Here is an 18521-nt window from a genome sequence, read left to right on the forward strand (position 1 = left end):
AGTCACAAGGATTTCACGAGCGTTGCCTTACGAAACAGGTGGCTCTGTATTGTTCCCCATTTTACAGTGAGGAAACTGAGGGGCCAAGAGATGATGTGACTTGCACAGGGGTAATACAAACCAGAATTGGGAGCTGCATGTGTTTTGCCTGCTCCTGACTGCTGATAATGCCTACTGGATATGGCTCTAACCATGTAAATGCTGTTCAGATTACATCTGCAGTGTGAGAATCCACATCCATTATTTATAACATGGAGATGGGGGCTGAATAAGGTTATTTGTTTATGGGAGAGGAAAAAACATCAATCCAGAATATTTTGCAGACATAAGGACAAAGAGGTCAAACAGCCAAAATGAAAGAATGTGTCCGTAGGTTAAAAAAAGGTTAAGGCTTCCTAATAAAACCCACATGGAAGAAGTTCCTAGGCTTGCAAAACCAAGAAAGAGTTTATCCTTTGTATGAAGCAGTGGGGTCCATGACGTACTTCTAGGGATTTATTGTATGTAAGGGGGCCAGGCAGAGTGAGCCCTTAGATGCTATCCAGTGAGCTAGGTGTGAAATTTGTAAGGGGGTCTGATGCTCCACTGGAAAATGTTAGTTTTGTTGTCCAGTAATCAAAAAAAAGTTGAAAACAGCTTGTGTCAACTGGTCATTTCTTAGCAGAGAGTGGGTAAATTGCTTGTCTGCAGGATAATAAAAGGCAGATTGGTGGTAGCTTTTCCTCTTATTCTCCATGGTGACAACTCAAAAGCAACAAGCTTGAAACTGCAAGCATGGAAAATGAATAACCCTTGGTAATTAGGATGAGGACATGTCCCTGAAAGCTATGAAAGTACTGTATTTTCATTATATAGAGCATTGTTATGTCTTTCTTTTTTCCCCCCATTTTGAAAATAATTTCATTACAGGAGAGAAGGGGAATGTAAGTGGAATAACAAAAGCTGTGTACAGTGAAGAAAGCCACTCACTCACTGCATAATGGGGAAAAAATTGGCTGTTGTAGGCGAGCAGCAGCAACAGAAAAAGCCCAGCTCTTTGATAAACAGCAAGAAGACTATATCCCTGGGCTGGGATTTTCAGCAGGGGCTATGAAAGTCAGTGACAGCTGGGCATCTAGCTCCCACCCCAGAGCTTCTGGCCTGTGTAGTTTGTACAAACAGAACTAAAGGTAGTGTGTTAGGATACACAATGTCAACAGCAGCAGTGTTGGTGCTCCTCGGACTGTATGGGTGTGATGCAGCACAGCCAGCAATGTGCAAAGGAGACTCCTCTCACCTGCAAGTTCATTTGGGGTTGGTACTTGGGGCACAGGAGGCAAGTGATTCTCAGAGCACAGGAGGAGGGTACAGAAGTGGAGGCTTTTTTTTTTTTTTTTAATCTATATAAAGTGAGCAGGTGTGATGGAGAGCCACCAAGAGGCATTAGAGGCAAAACTTGCCATTTCCTTGAACTGAAGTGTGCTTTTAAAAGAAGCCTGTTGACTTTTAATTCATACTTTTAAACTCAGATACAACTAATAGCACCTTGGAATCCAATTTGCTTTCTATGACTCATGACATGCTGCTTCTTTCTGCCACTTCTTTCACAGAGGACAAGGAAAACCAAAAGCACTTGCTTTTGTTGTTTGCACTTTAGAGCTCTTAGTGTAGCTGCCTTAAGGTTGCAAACAATACTTACTTATTTTGAAATTATGTTCAGCTTGAATTTTTACAATGTTTCCACTAACTTCCCTGCTTGGGCTTGAGGGAATATCTGGAGGTCTTGGAGTTTTGTTTAGTGTTTTCTGCAATTTTTGTTTTATAGGGGATAAAAAGTCTTTTTACAAAATGCCACTGAAAGTCCACATATAAACTGACTTGGTCCCCTAGGTGCAAAGCTGAAGGTTAACCGAAAATGGCCAAGAAAACAGAGTGGTCAGAGAGGCATTTATAAGTGTGACAAAAAATGACAGGCAGAAGGGGATACGAGGTGAAGTCTCTCCTGGCAAAAGCCCCAGTGCAGGTTGGGGTGAATGCCAAAAAGCAATTCTAAAGGTCACAAGAGAATTCATATGGGGATCATGGCAGATAGGTTCCTTTAGTATTAATCAACCTGATTTTTACGATTGTTCTGTTTCTGGTAATCCTAGAATGTAATAGCAAAAAGATATTAGATGTGGAGGAGGCATTTTGGAGGTACCCATTAAATGATATCAAACAGTAGCCAACCCATCACATTACATAAGAAACTTCTTTTCTGATCTCCCATTTCCCAGGCAATGGGAAAGGGGCCTTAGGAGCCACCAGGTAAGTTGAGGGTGATTCTAACAGCACAGCTGCTGTAGAAAGCGCATATGGCCCAGCACAGCCAGCTGGAGATGCTGTACTGCAGAGATTTCAGGCAGTCATAGGGTGAGTTCTGCAGTACTTGGCTTATGCCAAAGGTCTCTTTGCTCCTGGACTGTCAAGGAATTAGTTAAAGCCACTTTAGCTTGTTTCTGCTTGTCCCAAACTCTGTACTTCTTAGTGGCACAGGATAAATCTTCACCCACAATTTCTTGTGAAAGCTCCCAGCAGAAAAAGGAAGGCAGCTCTAAACAGTTTCTCAGCAAAACAATCTCCACAACATTACATTTATTTTCAGAATAGCCCAGGCATAATAAACACTGTGTTCTTATATTATTTTTTAATGTACCAGTAACAGTTTTTGTTGATGTTTGTCTTCTAAACTGTTTCATGATTGCTCCTTCTCAAGGATCTGTATTTGTACCACCTAGGAGGTGTCCTGCATCTCTTCAGGGAATAAGTTTTGGGAGGGACCTTGGGTCAAAAGAGACATACTCCCCTCTGAGTATATGGAGAGTTAGCTACTTTGCTCAGGACAAACGACAGCTATAGGAGTAGGCTGACAATTTGGCCAAGCAAGGCTCTTCTGTCCAATGTCAGATCATTTTGTTACTGGCAGAAGCTGGTCACACCCCAGGGGTGGCACCCACGTGCGGTGAACTCTCCTAACACTCCCTGACAAAAAGTTCTCGGAGAATGCCCCCTCCTGTCCTCCCTGTCAAAGGCCAGTTCCATTTTACAATGCCTGATACTTTCTTTATTACTCCCTCCCACAGATTTCTCTGGCCAGTTTTATGTAACTCTCTAGAGGGGATATGCATGACAAATTCAGCTTTCTCCTCAGTGATCACAAAACTGGTCGTCTTACTTTTGTAACAGTTGTATCAGGTATTGCTTACCTAGAGCAGGCTTGTTGGAAAAGGCCAGGAAGGCAGTGTGGCTGCTGATCCACAGGCAGCAGCTACCCACAGAGGCACAAAGCACAGTTAAAACCACAGTTCATAGCACTACTGAGGGATCAGACCAGGGCTGGGACCGCTTTCAGGAAGCCTCAGCACACACAGCTGTCAGTGCTGGCTACACAGAAGGTGAGGCGGGCCTGGGGCATGTTGCTGATGGCCCTCACTGACGTTATCATAACAACTACAAGGGCTAGGATGTTTATTTTACAGTGTCAGTTCCCTTTCCTCTATCATATGCCAGCACAAACACTTGAATTCTTCTGGCTCTCTGTCTCAGGTGATATATGTTGGAGTTTCCCAAAGTTTACATGTATTCCAAATGCTAGTTAATTTTCTGTTTCAGTGGTCTGAGGATAATCACACTAAAGCCACCCCCTGGAAATTTTACAGTGTACTTTAAAGGAATACTGGGATTATTAAAAAGTCATTATATTGCTATTTATTTTCCCATTTTGTCAAAAATTTTTCAGCAGCCCAGATCACATTTTTGACAGCACAACTAGATTTACTGCTGATGCTTGATCCCACTGTTGCTCTAAGAGCTCATATGTTTTTTACAGAATTCACTCATTGTCTTGTTTGTCTTCTCAGCTAGTCACTGTTGTGATGCTTTATTTTAAGGCTACAAAAGCATCTGTGTCCTTGATATGACTCAGACATCCATATCCTGTATGAAAAGGATTTTAATTTTATGCCAGCAATAAAAATTGGTCACTGGAAAATTTATAGTTGGAGATCCTGTCACTGTCACATTAAATGCAATAATCAGGCTTGTTATTCACCAGTGCCAGCATTCTGCAAGTGCTCTAAAAGATGGTGCACACACAGACCTACTGTTACTTCTTATCTGAAACAAGTGAATCTTCACAGTCTCTCTATCAGCCTCTGGCTCCCTGTGCCTCTCTCTGCTGCTTAAGCAAGTCTTGGGTCATCAGGGTGATATAGCTATAAAGGTGCTATCCTAAGTCTCTCATTTTCTGATTTGCTCCACTTGGTGCTGCTGCAGAGACATTTCTAATGGTAAAAATAAGGATAGCCTGAGGATGGACATCAGTAACTGAAAGTTCCTTCAGACTTGTATAGGAAGATATGAATCTGCCGATAATGCATTTGGGAAAGCTAAGATTTGAGACTAAGGGCAGAGCCAAGTGATAGGTGTTGTCTGGATCTGACTTTAGGGAATTAAGACCTGCTCTCTTCTTGAGGTTGAAATTTTTGTTCATCTGGTAAAATTTGTAGAACCACTAGTCATAAGGTAATTCTGTCTTCATCAAAATCTTCAATACTTTTCCGGGTACTTGGATTCAAGCAAAATGTTGGACAGTTTTAATGAACAGTTAAAAGAATTTTCTTAAAAGAATTAGCTTACAACTACCTTTTTATAAACTAGATAAATAAAATGGCAACTTCCTACACTTAGTGTCCAAATGCCCTAAAATATCAGCATCAAGCAAACAAAACTGATTCAAATAAATGAGGAGAAGGATCTTTTTTTTTTTATACATACAGCTCATTCTTGAGGGCTTGCTCAAATAAACTCTACAGTGACTGAAATAAGGGACGACACAACTGAGGTAAGAGGCAGATTTTGAAAGCTCTGGCCTTCAAAATGATTTAAAAGATACAGGTCTCCAGAGACCTTTAAATCACTGTTTTGGCCCCACTCTGACATAGCCATTGTTGCAGAAGCACTGTCAAATTGCCATGTAAAATGCTTCCTGGGTCTGCTGGATGTCTACCCTTTAAATTCATGTTCCCAGAGTTTTCAGACTAACAAAATGTCAATATTTTTTGTATGTCAGTATCATCATATGTCTGGTGTGAAAAGTTTAATTTAAAATAACATGTAATGTAGCTCTGTAGACTTACCATGGCCTTAGAGACCACAGATGGAAACCACCCTCCTAGCCTTTAGTTAACTGTGCTATGATTTCCTGGAAACATGCATTAAAGATGAGAAAAGATTTTATTCTCTCCAGCCATAAAACAGGGCAGACAGACCCAGATATAAGTATGTCCCTCCAAGCTAACCCTTCTCTGGCCAGGAAGACCCTGGACTGGGCCTTACAAAACTACACTCATTACTAGAGAAGCGTGGGGGGAGAAGAAAGCCTCATACCCATTCTCCTTCAAGCGTGAAAATAGTAATGTCATCAATTCCTTGGAGGTTATTCCTCCTCTCCCCCAGTCCACTCCTGGTGAACTGATATGGCAAAGGCGTAATACAGAAATGAATCTAATTTTTATGGAGAACTGCAGCTATGCTAATAAATCCAGTGTTCAAAACTGTATTGCTAGAGTGAGTACCTAACAAATTTGAGGCCAGTTAACTCCCAAATTTCCAGAGTAACAAGACAGATGGCATTTCAGAGGCTGACAATGTCTTTAACATAGTAAGGTGCTAACTTGTTTCTAGGCCTGATAGGAATCAAGACACTGGACATTAAAATCACATTCTGATCATCTTCCTTCACATGTATTTCATTCTTATTTAGCAGCTAAAAATTAAAGAAACAACTGCATTATACCCTTTGAATGTATACCCCAGAGTGTCAGGCTTCCAGATGGTGTGAAGCCCTCACTTCTAAATTCAGCTGTTCTTGAGACAACAGCCACTAAAATCATGTCACAATTGAAGTGAATGAAATGGTTGTAATTGAAAGAGGTAACTTTCAAAGCTTGTGTTCATCCACAGTGTTAATTATTTTTCCATTATTGTTACTGATCTATTTGATGTCTTGGAACAATGACCAGAAAGAAGTAATCCAATAGCACAGAACGAAGATCTGCAGCTTTCTCCTTCTCGCCACAACTTTCTCCCTTTTGCTTCTCTAAAACAAAAAGCCCACTATGCAGAGAGTTCTGGTGGCACTGGAAGCAGAATGCCAGCAAAGCTAGAGCACTGCTTATCATATGATGGAGTTAAATATTCCAGTTTGAAGCTCTACAGGGTCGTAGCTCAGCTGCAAGGAAATGCAACTGTATCAAAACAAATATCAGTTGGGGAGGGGGGGGAAAACACATCATGCTCTCATCACAATAAAAGCTACTTTGTTCCACTTTCAAAACAATACATCAATCTCACTTGCAACTCTCATCACAGTATGAACAGAACTAAATATATTGAACAAACCAGCCCATACTTGTCTCTCTCTCTCTCTGTTCAGCCCTTGCCAAAGTAACACCTCATCAGTCCTTTTCTATAGTGTCTGAAAGGATGTAGATTTTCTTTCAAGATTTAGGGCCCGATCAACTGGAGGCAGTCTGCAGCTGTTAGAACAAGGCCTCCTCACAGCATGGGGATGATACAGAAAAGGCTCTAAGTATGGAGACGATTTTGATCCAAATAAAGAAAAGAAGAAACAGTGAGAGCGAGAGGTATGCAGACAGGCCTCTCTCTGCACACGGACAGGGCAAGAGGCGCAAAGACAGTCTCACTTGTAGTTCAGGGACACGGGAATAGTATGGACGTGGCTGCCTTCCAGCACAGAATAACGGGCACTGAGAAGCAGGGTGCCAAAGAGAGCCCTGGCCTCCTTTTCCTGGCAGACTCCCAGAGTCTCTGAGGTCAAGTGCTGTTCATAGGAGTCTGTCTCTCATGAAAGCCTCTGCTTCCCTGATGAAACAAACAATTGAAATGAGAAGTCTATGGCTGGTGGCTGTGAAGGTTCACAGGGGCCTGTTTTGCTTGTTGATCTGTATCTTTTCCACCACAGTCACCTCATGGTATCCAGCCCATCAACATGACATGTCCACAACAACTTCAAACCACAAGGGACATCCTCGTGGGGAAATCATTCTAAGAAGAAAAGAGAGGAAAGAAATGTGAACAGGAAGGCTACCATGGAACACAGAAAAAGACAGATGTAGCTTTGACAGAGACATAACTAAACAGCAACAGCTTTGTCAGCCTTGCATCTCTCCCCTCTCTTGCACATGCCACCTAAGCTCAGGCCTAACAACCGAGCTGCTCTAGTGACAGGGTCTCTCTCACGGAACAGATTTCAACCAGTTCTTCTTCCCCAGCACCCCCATCAATTCTCAGTAGTCCAGACTGCAGCAGGATGTTTTTCATATGCTGGTATCCTGTGTGATGAATGCACTTGGCACACATGGTCCATACATATGCATATGCCCATGGACATGCACCCACGGGAGTCTGTCATCCCACCCCATGCAGAAAGATTCCCTCTGAGGTCTGTCACACAATTCCTTGCTACTACCTGTGTCCCAGCCCAGAAGACCAGAGCCTCTCAACCCTTCTTAATTAAGGATCAAAGGCTGTTGTAGGCCAAAGCAATTCCCTGTAATTCCAGTAAGCCCTGAATAAATTCCATTCCCTACCATAATCCTCCTAAACTGTAGATAAACTCCCACCTCTTTGGCTCATCAGGCCACAGAGCCCCCAAACCTCCCATATTTCCCCAGTTCCAGGCACATGTGGCTAACCGTGGGGCTGTATCTCCCCTCCATCATCAGGTAGGAGTTATTTCCCTTTCTGGCTTCCTAAATCCACAGTGACTGCCCTCTTCCCAGTGGTCTCCTCACCTACTCCCCTTATCTGGGGCTCCCCACACTGGAATTCCAGGCTCTACCCTTTGCCTGGAGAGCCCCCTTGTCCCTAAACTCTGGTTAGTAAGCCCTGCCTGGTGGCTCCCCACTCAGCCTGTTTGGGTCAGGAGTGCCAGACATGGCCTCACTGTTTTCTTGGGATCCTTTTTCCTCTTCTTGTCAGAAGCATTGAGGTAGGCCTGCTCCCTGGCTCTGTACGAAGGGCCTCGGCTCAGCTCTCTCTCGCTATATGGGGGCAGGGTGTCCTCTTCTTCCTCCTGCTGAGGTGGTGGTGGCGACTGCTGCTGTGGCTGCTCGGGTTTGTAGGTAGAGGGTGGTGACCAGGCATAATAGGTTCCCCCTCCTCTCTGGCTAGGTTGCGAGCTCAGCTTTGAGGGGGTTTCGCAATGGTCACCGCTCTCATCGTAGCTCCGGGACTTCCTCTCCAAGACACTGCTGAGGTAGGAGTGATCGTACTTCTGGCTCCCTCCGGGTGTCCGGCTCACCAGCCTGGGCAGATGCTTCTCCTCATGGGCCCGTCTCCGGGGTGGGCTATATGACCAGCCCCGATCCGAGTCAGTCAGTGGCTCTCGGTTCCCTCTGCTACGTTTGGTGTAGTACTCCTCCATGGAGCTGTCCTGGTGAGGCAGCCCTCCACCCCGGCCACCGTGCGACTCTGACCGCTCAAAGCGCCGAGTTTCCTGGCTGTCTGCTCGCCGGGTCCGTTGGCTGTAGGACTCTGCAAAGGCTGCCAGCTCGTCCATAGAGACGGCCGGCACTCCTACAGAGAAACTCTTACGAGACAGCATCTCAGACTTGGATCTCTGCTGGCTGGAGGATGGAAGAGGTAATGTTAGGCACAGGGCAAGATTCATCTGAGCTCATCCCCCTGGCTGCCCTCAAAGATAAGGGAGCGAAAGAGGCACTCCTGAGGCATGATTCATCTGACCTGTTTTCAACATCTTCTGTAGGAAGAGATGTATGACATCCTAGAAATGCCTACTTCTCCCTGCTGACTGTAAAGGCAGCTTAGTGTGGCTAGTTCAGTTCTAATGTTAGCTGAGATTAATCCCTGATTGTGCCTCCCTTGTCTCTACCCCCATGCAAGACAGAACTTGCTTCTCCTTGTCCCCAAAGCCTGTTTGCCTACGTCTGACTGGGGAAACCCAAGAACCTGGCTACAGAAGCTCATAGGAGGGCAATTTTGAAGCAGATGTAAAGGGAGTGATCTGACACTATAGCCCACTACTGAGGGAAAAAATCTCTGCCATTGCTTTTCAGAGACTGGGCTGCTGGTATGTGAGGGAAGAAGGATGTGACATCTCTCCTCTAGGCACAGAGTGCAGGTCTTGCTGCACCAAAGCATCTGGTTGTGATTCCTAACAAAGCATACCAGCACCAAGAAGTGCTGGAGGGATCAGGTACAAATCTCAGGAGTGCACTTTGAGGAGAGTGCCTTGGTTTCTTGTTGATCTCACTGTTACATCCCATCTAGAATGGGGCTGGCATCTAACTTGGCCCAACTGGGCAAGCTTCAGCAGACTTGAGGGAATCAGATTGATTTTGTCCTCTTCTAAGGACATCTCCAGTTTCCACATCCTCCACCGTGAATCCCTCTGTCCTGTTAGACAGAACCAGAGCAGCAGAAAAGGCAGAAAAGCTACCAGTACACCTGTCCCTTCTCCTTTCCTTACTACCTCGCCAGCTGCAGCTACCTCCCAAACACAGCACTCCTTACCTGTGCCGGTAACTGTCCCTCTCGTCTCTGTAATCAGGGACAACCTGTGACCTTGATGTGCTGCCCCCACCAATCACTCCTGCCCAGTATTCAGCATCCCCATCCAGGTCCCCTGCAGGAGGAAGAGGTTTCCTTCGCACTTGGCGGTAGGACTGCCGGAAGTTCATGTCCTCCTCATGCAAAGAGCTGAGTTCAGAGATGGTGTTGTTATCTGTAGGGGAGGTTGCAAGAAAGAAATGAGACATGCATCACTTAATAATGTGTGTGAGAGAAAGAGAGGACAGGAAGGGTGTGGTGGACTTGGCTGCAGCTTTTTCAGAAAAAAGCTGAGCTGCCCTCCATTAAAAAAAAATCAAAATGGAATCCAAGTCCCCTCTCCAAACTCTTGTTCGATCTTGCTGGAGACTTCTGGGTCTCAGTTCGGATGTAGAGGTGTTATTGGACCCATGGGAGACCCCATGCCCTTCTGAACTGGTAGCTGGTGGCCATGTGGTAATATTATACGGGTATCTCAAATGGCATCAGATGCCTGTGCTCAGACAACTGAGCTCAGCCCTCCTGCAGAAATCCCCCCTCAGCACTGCTTCAGTAGCACGTGTGAGCTCTCCTCCCCTGCGAGGTGGGCGCTGTGCTTGGTGGAACTGTGCCACAACAGTTGTGCCGCCTCCCCTCTCCCTGGTGTGAGACAGGCTGGCTCTGGATTTGGCCTGGCTTGCCCAGCTAAAACAAAAACAACCCCCTCAAAAAAAGATTAAAAAAAAAGAAAAAGACTGTCTGAATGACAGTCAGTCTCTATCCCATCAAGCACACTGACATCTGGAGGCCTGACATACCAATCTGGAGAAGTCTTTTTATAGTAATTCTTGTGGGTGGAGAAGACAGTGTGCTCAGTAATGACTGTTTTAGAAGTACATATAATTTGTTAGTTATGCCTAATCTGTACAGAGCCTTGATGTAATGCCATTCCCTAAATCCCTTACCTTCATTGATTTGCAGGATCTCATGTGTCTGTTCTAAAAGCGTCTCTACCAATGCCTAATACGGGTTAGTTCTGCGTGAGGCATATGCTGCCCTGAGGAACTGTGCTGGGCACTTGTCAGCCTCCAGCTCACTGTTGTCTTCTGTGTGCAGAACAGCTAGAGGACCAAGAGCAGCACTTCCTCCTGCACCTAGCCTGTCCCACCACTGCACCTCTACCTCTTCATGTGGAAAGATCCTCACTTGGGTTAGGATTCCACCACCCATAAGTGTAGCGTCAGACTTTGTTTATAAAAATAAAGCCTTCAGGGGACTATGGGAGCACAGTGAGGAGTAACACATAGAAGCTCAATTCTGAGCCTGTATTATGCGGCTATTCACCACCTTCTTCCCCTTCACCTGCAGGTGACTGCCAACCCATCAGTACTGATGCACATACTAGCTCTGATCTTATGTTGACCAGCGTCACAAAACCTCCTGACAATCCCCTTGTTTCCTCAGTGTATCCTGTAGTCCTTGCTCCTTTTGCAGGGCAACAGCCAATCCAAACTACCTTTTCCCATCCTTCAAACTCTACTGTGGTCATTGCAGCCCACAAAACACGCTTTTAAAAAAATCACCTCCTCTTCTCCCTCTGTTGGGAATTTACAGGCACCACCCTGTAAGACAAGGAGAAGTTGCAGGCACAATAACCCTGTTATTAACACAGCTATCAGCTGGAGAAGGCACGAGTATGAACCTGACTTTTCAGACACTGGTGATCTAAAAGTTTAATTATCTCAGTGACTGATTTTCATGAGCGTTTGAGTCTCCCACACCTTGTTTGTACTAATGAAGGGTGATTAGGTAAGCAACAACTCTTTAAAATCATAACATACCCGTTGATGCCTAAAATCTAGATTTTATCCAGCCCAAGCACCATATCCTCTTGTAAGCCAACAGGAGGCTCTAAGGCCAAGCCAGTGAACTGTCAACTTTAACTATGAGTTTGCAGAGTCTTTTTCAGGTCAAAGAAAAAAATTTTAAACCATGCTTGTTCCTCACATCGTTCTCGCATCCTCCTAGCTGGATCAAACTGAGCCAGTTCTTTCTCGACATAGTACAGCACCTTCATGGAGTCCCTTTCCTTGTCAGCCTGGATTCTGTATCCTTTGCGCACTGCTAGGGAGAAAAGAAAAGCATGTAGAAGAGAACACATCTAAGTCCAACGAGACTTTCAGAAAACATTGCTTCTATAACTGAGTTCATGTCTACAAGTGGGTAGGCCATGGTTTTCCAAAACAAAATAAGCCAGTCCTTGCTTCAGAAGAAATTTGTCTGTAAAGTGGGATGTAGAGTTGTGAGCAGCTGTGTAATTTATAAAGCTTGCAGTAACAGCAAAAAATGGGTTTGGAAATGCCCAGTCCGGACGAAAAGATGCACTGAGTGGTGTCACTGCCACAGTGATTCTACCTCATACAGTGGATAGCGAGGAGAAAAGTAGCACTCATTTCCCCTTCCTCAGCCCTACAGAAAAGACTTGTCATGGTATAGGAAGCGCAGTCCCAGATCAGGCTTCCTCTATGCAGCAGGGGCAGCAAGCTTCCAGTATTCAGGAAAAGCAGGTGGCTGAATATCTGGGAGCTGTTGCTCTGCAGGACCACTCCACCCTCCCCATCCTTGCAAATTCTGCTCACACAGGTTGCAGAGCATGTGGTCAGAGAAGCTCCAAGGAATACAGAAGGAAATACATAGTCTCATAAAGCAAGTCACACCGCTTTGAGATTTGTACCAGATCCAGTGATGGGGCCAATCAGGTCACTGGTTACCTGTGAAACTGCCTGCTCCAGCATTTTTTATGTGCTGATTACTCCATTTGCAGGGAAAGTCTGGACAGCTTTTGGCTTTGCCCCCTTCCTCTGTGTGTGCAAAAGAAAAGCCCCTAGACCCCCAGAGCCACAGAAGCTGTAACTCTGGCAGGCTGGCTCCCTGCACACTTGCCCTGCTAACCCTATGAAGAGCCTGGCTACCTCAGGACAGGTCTACATTCAGCGAGCAGAGAACTCCAGCCACCAGAACTTTAAAGAGACTAAGGCTTTCATAGCAGATTATTTAACAAAGGCCCCAGCCTGGGGCTATGCCAGGACTGACAAAAACACAGGTCTACATTCAGAACAGGACTACAAATCTAACCCTCAAATTCAGCCTCACTGGAGAACAGCTGTGAGAACTATTCACTTACCACTATGAAATGAACCCATTTGTTTTGCATGGGGTTAACATGTTATCTTGTGTGAGTACTGTAGTGTTGCATGGGCACTGCTCTCATGACATGATTTTAAAAAAATACCTGGACAGTGGTTTTGAGACAACCTGTTCCTTGTATATTTTATCCCGCATCCTGACACATTAAGCTACCAATGTATGGGTTTGATGGTATGTTGCACGGTATGCACTGTGTGGGCAGAGCAAGGACTTGGCAGAGGTATTCTTAGGCACCTTCTGTCCTAAACTGCTGTGCATGTATCTCTGCACTATTTAATAACCACACTCTACTTCAAGAAATGGCTGTGCTGCAGAAATGGGTAGAATGATTCCTGTAATAATCCTGCAGATTGCTTTAGAAGGAAAGTGCTTTACTGTGTGTTTTGATTGTGCATTTGTAAGGTAAATAACTAAATCTTGAAATGTTACCTTGTCTATCTGTACTTGGGAAAGGTATTACATGTTAAGATATAGTATGGGTCTAGCAGGTTCCAGCTTTCAATGTGTCTTCAGAGGCTACCCGGATAGCTCAGCTGACTGCAGTCTGGAGTTTTGCTGTGTTTTAATATTACCATAAATGTGTGTACAATGACTGTAAATGTACACAGTGATTTGCAGAACACAAGAAACCTTGCCCCTGCCTTCTGAAGTATAAGACCATCATGTCTTTTCAAGGAAGGTTGCTGCTATGAAGATGGGCTGCACTGACTGGCCGGAGAAGTGATGACTCCTGCTGTGCTCACAGAACCGGCACAGCAGGAGGAACAGCAAGTGAGTTCTCCAGCTTGCCTCACCATCGTGGCTGATTGCTGCCTGGTACATTGCCAGAAAGAAAGAGGCTATTAACCATTATTTCTTCTAACATGTGTACTAGGAGCTCAGCTAATCTACCACCTCATTTTTACACAGGCCAACAGACAACCATCAGCTGGAAATGACTTTGACCTACTAGTAACCTTTGGGGAACCTGAACTGGCAGCTTCCAGACGCTGTCTCTCCAGAGCCACTACTCACTCTGAGGCTGTGCCAAATATTTATTTGGGCAACATCTATAGCTCCTGGAACTGATGGAGAATTAGCCAGGCTTCATGCTAGCTTCATGCTCAACTTGCTATTGCAGCTGTGTATCAAAAGGAAAATTAATTTCTTGGTTAATTCTCTAAGCATCTAGAAATTAACGTTGGAATTAAATCTGCAAAGATGACCGAGAGCAGCTCATAAAAAGTATTTTCCATCATAGATAATGCATATTTTGCCTCTATGTTTATTTATTAAATACTTCTTGCAATGATATTGAATGTTCAATATCTTGAATCTTTTTATTATTCCTTCATTTGAAGAACCAAAAATCTTAGGGCTTCTCCCTTGTGCACTCATCTGTAAAATGCCAAAATTCTTTAATAAAGGCTGAATATTTTTACGCCCATTTTAACTATAAGGAAATGAAGATACAGAGAAGTTAACCACTTGCCCAGAATCATTCACTTAAGTCAGTGGAAATGGAACATTCTTCTCTGTTAGACCATATTTTCTCCTCATGAAGAGTTCATAAATTTCTAGTATCATGTAATTGTGTGTTAATTTGTGTAATGCTAGACACTTAATTTTTCTGTGAATGGAACCAAGCCAGCCAAAACCGCAGATTGTTTCCCTCCCCTGAAAGGACAGCACTACTATTTTTTTCAGACAAGTATGGTTAGGAAGTAAGAGAGTCCTTAAACACTTTCCACATTAAAGGTCTGGAGTCCAGCTCTCAGATCAAAAGCTTCGCTGTCTGCATGGTTCAGGGAAAATATGTAAGGGTCTCACCGGTAACCATTGTGTTTGAAATAGGCAGAGCATATATCTAACTTACATGTTGCCACCAACACTCTTCTAAATAAGAGAGCTGGAAGGTTTGGGGTTTTTTCCCCCCTGTCTAGCCCTAAGTTTAGGACTGAGTTCCTATACTTCCTTGGGACTTCCTTGTAGAGAAGGGAAGGCAGAGACCTGCTGTTTTGCTGTTGACACAGTACTGATCAGCAACTACAGTCTAAGCTGAGGAAGATCCTTGCTTTGTCACATGGCTTTTATGTAACTCTAGGAAAATTTTCTAAATATCCCTATGCCTTTGTTTGCTGACTAGATCACCTCATAGGTGTTGTTTCTAAGCACAGAAGCTATCTAGGGCAAGAGCTGTCATTTTTAGCCTGGGAACCAGGATTACAGAACCCTCTGGTCTCCATCCCCCAAAGCTTCTGACCCCATTGACCATTTTTAAATAAATTTGACAGAGGGTTGAAGTCTCAAAGATAGCAAATTTTTACAAGTTTCAGATCAAACCTACACTGGCTGTGTGGAGGATACAGAGACCATAATCAGCGCTCCTTCTGGGCAAAAGTGTTCATTATAAGCTCAACCGTTACCTGTTTTGTTTAGCTTGCTGTCTGGCCAACTAGCAAATAAGTGGCTTGGAACAGCCACATAATGTGTTTTCTCTTATACAGCCTGCAATTAGGAGATATTCTGGCTTTATGGAGAAGCTTAAGAGACAAGGAACAGGGTGCAGGATATCAACCTTCCTTAGCTCCACAGTTCAAAGAACACCCTTTTTGTGCAGCCCCTTGCACAACAGGGACATGATCCAGGCTGAGGGTTTGTCCATGTTACTGCAATAAACATGAATCAAAAAAAGGTAAAGAACCTCTGTTGCCCTACCACAACACTGAAAACTGTGTAATGATGGTTTTATTAGCAATATTTAGCACTTCCTGTCAAGTCCTGTGTTGAGGACCCAAGTCCTGCCAGTTTGGGTCAGATTATATAATAAATACATCTTTCTATGTAATAACTGTGGGATGCTAAGACCCATTCCATTTGTTTTTCAAACACATCCACAGTTTTTCATTCTGTACTTGTGCTCTGCTAGTGAAGTATAAAAGAGAGGAGTGTTTGGCTGTGATCTCATTCTTAAAACATTCCTAAAGTTCCCAAAGCTAATATCATGCTCTACATGCAGTCACATTTTACAGAAGAGGAAAAAAAAAACCCTCTGGCCTTCCTCATTTTCTGACAATGATTTTTGCATTCGATACATTCTGCTTTGGGTCAGTGATTGATTTATCTCCTGTTTCAAAGTGCTCCGTTCCAGACCCTTGTTTTGATTTTGGTGGAAAAAATGTATGATTGTTGAAGGAAAATTTTTTTGCTAATTCCAAAAAGGTTACCATATTGACTGGGGCAAGGGAAGGACGTGGAAGGCTGTTCCAAAAGCTTAATTCTTTGAATATGCTACTTCATTGTGTCTTTTTAGATGTGTCTTATCAACACACTGTTATGATCAAAGTTAACGCTTGAGAATTAGTGAAGTGCATTGAAATCATACATGTGGCTGGATCAATGGCAAACATACTGTGTCAGTAGGACAAGAGCAACACGACAGATGACTGTCTTGGTGAGGGTCACTTCTCCCACCGCAGCACATTTGAATTTAGGCAGCACTCTGATCCTGAAGTGTGGCTGGATGTGGTTAAATAGCCGTCCTCCTCTTCTTTGAAGGCCTGTGCAGTCGAGAAGTGACCTCACCAAGTCATCAGACTCATACAGTATGACTGCACTGATCCATATCTCCCTTCCAGCTGGTAGGCTTTTATTGCTCACACTCTACAAACACAAAGGCTGAGCCAGCAAAGCAGCCTACTGACTGCCATAAGGCCAGAGAGGGGGTCCAGCCCTGACAGCTCTGGGGCAAAAGTGCAGAGGGAACATGCCCCTGTGCCCAGATTGCTACAGGGACAGCAAAACACACCACAGCGAAAACCACTGCTAGCGGAGGGCAAGCAGTGCCCTACTCAAAGCAGCAAAAGCAGCTTGCAAGGCATCAGCTCTGCAGGGAAAATGGCCACTGCCTCTGCTCCCCTGCAACCATCTTTATCCTTTTCTCCCTTGCAAGTAAAAGTTTGCTGTAATGAGAGGGGCCCAGGGTATGACCGTAGCCTCCCAAACCCCACTGGTCTAATTGGGTACCCTCAAACTGACACTTAGCTGACAGCACTGGAAAAGCTGGTCCACGTGGCCCTAAGGGATGGAAATGTCAGTGGCAGGGCAAGGATTAAAACGCAGTTGCTCTGGATTTCTTCTGTTCATGCCACTCTTTTAGGGACATTTGTCCCTCCCTTTCCCAGCCCTGCTCCCAGTCAGGGGCCTGCACGTTGTGCCTAGCAGTGCAAATTACCATTTTGGCTTCCTCCGCTGGACTCACTCGGGGCTAAGGGAGGGGGGTGCGACTTATCCATCAGCACAGCAGGAGATGGTACACCAGCTACAGGAACAGTGGGGATGTAGTATGGACCTGGCATGGAGGAGACCACGGGAGGGTATCCAGCTTTTGCTGCCTTGCCTGCTTCATACACTAAAAAAGAAAAAAAGCAGCAGTCAGCATCACACCAGTCTCCCCTGAACCCAAGAAACCTGCACGCCATCAACCTTAGGGACAACCCAGTAGGAGACAACTGGACAAATCAAAAGACAAGCACCAACCTGAATTTCTCTAAACCTCAAAGAGCACTGGGGGGAAGTTTAAAAAATGCTATGGCAGCTTACTTGTCAGGTGAATATTCCAAGCTGCCCAGTGAGTGAAAGACATTCAGTGTGTTAGAGCCTGCATTACCGCTGCCACAGTTTAGCAGCAGTTCAACTTTAAAAACAACTGATGACTCAAGCTGCAGGGGTGAGGCTCATGAAACTTGACAGATCTGCCTGAGCCTAACTGGGAACCTTGCTGGGTTGTAAGGATTTTACACTGTTGTAGAGGGCAGCTGCTTTGCGGTGTCAGGAAGACACCTCCAAGGATGCTCTCAGCTCTGCCCCCGCAACACTCACTGACAGGACGACAACTTTGAAAGGGGAGCATGACACTTGAGAAGCAGGCATGGCTGCCAAGGCAGGGAGGGCTCAGGGAATTACATTTGTAATTAACTTTGAGCACTCAACCGTCCAGCAATAGGTCAGATGCTTCACTCCCTAGGAACTCCTTCTTCAGTCAAGCAAAGTGCTCAGGGCAAAGGAAAGAGCATGAGCAGATTGCTTCTCCGGTTCTGTCAGGGAGCAAAGGAGGTGCAGGAAGAGACCTGTGCCAGACTTGCATGGGGTCACTCACACGCCCGGGGACAGCAGCAGGACTCAGGACAGCAGGGGAGGCGAACGTAGCAGCAGCAGCTGTGCGGGCAGCACTGGCACCAGCAGATCCCAACCAGGAGGAAGAACAGGAACGCCCCAAGGATCACTAGGCCCACAAAGACCCATTCTGGAAAAAACAGGGAGAAAATGAGATACTTAGAGGACTGCACCTCACTGTAAAAGAGAATGGCAGCATCCTCCTCCCGGTGGAGGTACAGGGGCAAAACAGATAAGCAGGGCTTTAAAGGAAGTGGATTCCCTCCTTGTTTAGGACTACATCCCCCTCTGTGTCAAGGCAGAAAGGGCACATTGCAGTGAGAACCAGAGCTACTGAAACATGGTCCCTTCCCATTGTGTCTGAGAGGGAAGGAGGGCTGCCCAAGAGGTGAGCGGCACGGCTATGGTTCCCCAGGATGGAAATCCTCCAGTCCCACAGCAGAGCTGTATAAACACCACAAGACATGTTCCATGAACATTTGGCTCTCATCAAAGACTCATTCTTCCTGGCCATGTTCATGTCCTCTTTGTGTGTTTGTTCTCTACCCATATTCTAGTTTTAATGGGAC

General features: G+C 45.0%; 1 protein-coding gene across 5 annotated transcripts in view; it reads right to left on the reverse strand.

Annotated features, from left to right (window-relative positions):
- Positions 1-5736: 5736 nt before the first annotated feature.
- The window catches only part of ILDR2 (immunoglobulin like domain containing receptor 2), a 36859-nt gene continuing 24074 nt past the window's right edge, over positions 5737-18521 (reverse strand). For 2 of the 5 annotated variants that reach the window (XM_067300121.1, XM_067300109.1), the window contains 6 exons: positions 17936-18082; positions 17012-17188; positions 11599-11712; positions 9577-9787; positions 7988-8669; positions 5737-7086 (listed from right to left, as the gene is read on the reverse strand). In XM_067300121.1, coding sequence (XP_067156222.1) covers positions 7051-7086; positions 7988-8669; positions 9577-9787; positions 11599-11712; positions 17012-17188; positions 17936-18082 — 1367 coding nt within the window. In that variant the 3' untranslated portion in view covers positions 5737-7050. Of the gene's footprint in view, positions 7087-7638; positions 8670-9576; positions 9788-11598; positions 11716-17011; positions 17189-17935; positions 18083-18521 lie in introns of those variants that run through there. The other 3 variants (XM_067300114.1, XM_067300100.1, XM_067300093.1) reach the window with 2 other exon arrangements.

This window comes from Apteryx mantelli, chromosome 1 (assembly GCF_036417845.1).
Source record: "Apteryx mantelli isolate bAptMan1 chromosome 1, bAptMan1.hap1, whole genome shotgun sequence".
Taxonomy (NCBI): domain Eukaryota; kingdom Metazoa; phylum Chordata; class Aves; order Apterygiformes; family Apterygidae; genus Apteryx; species Apteryx mantelli.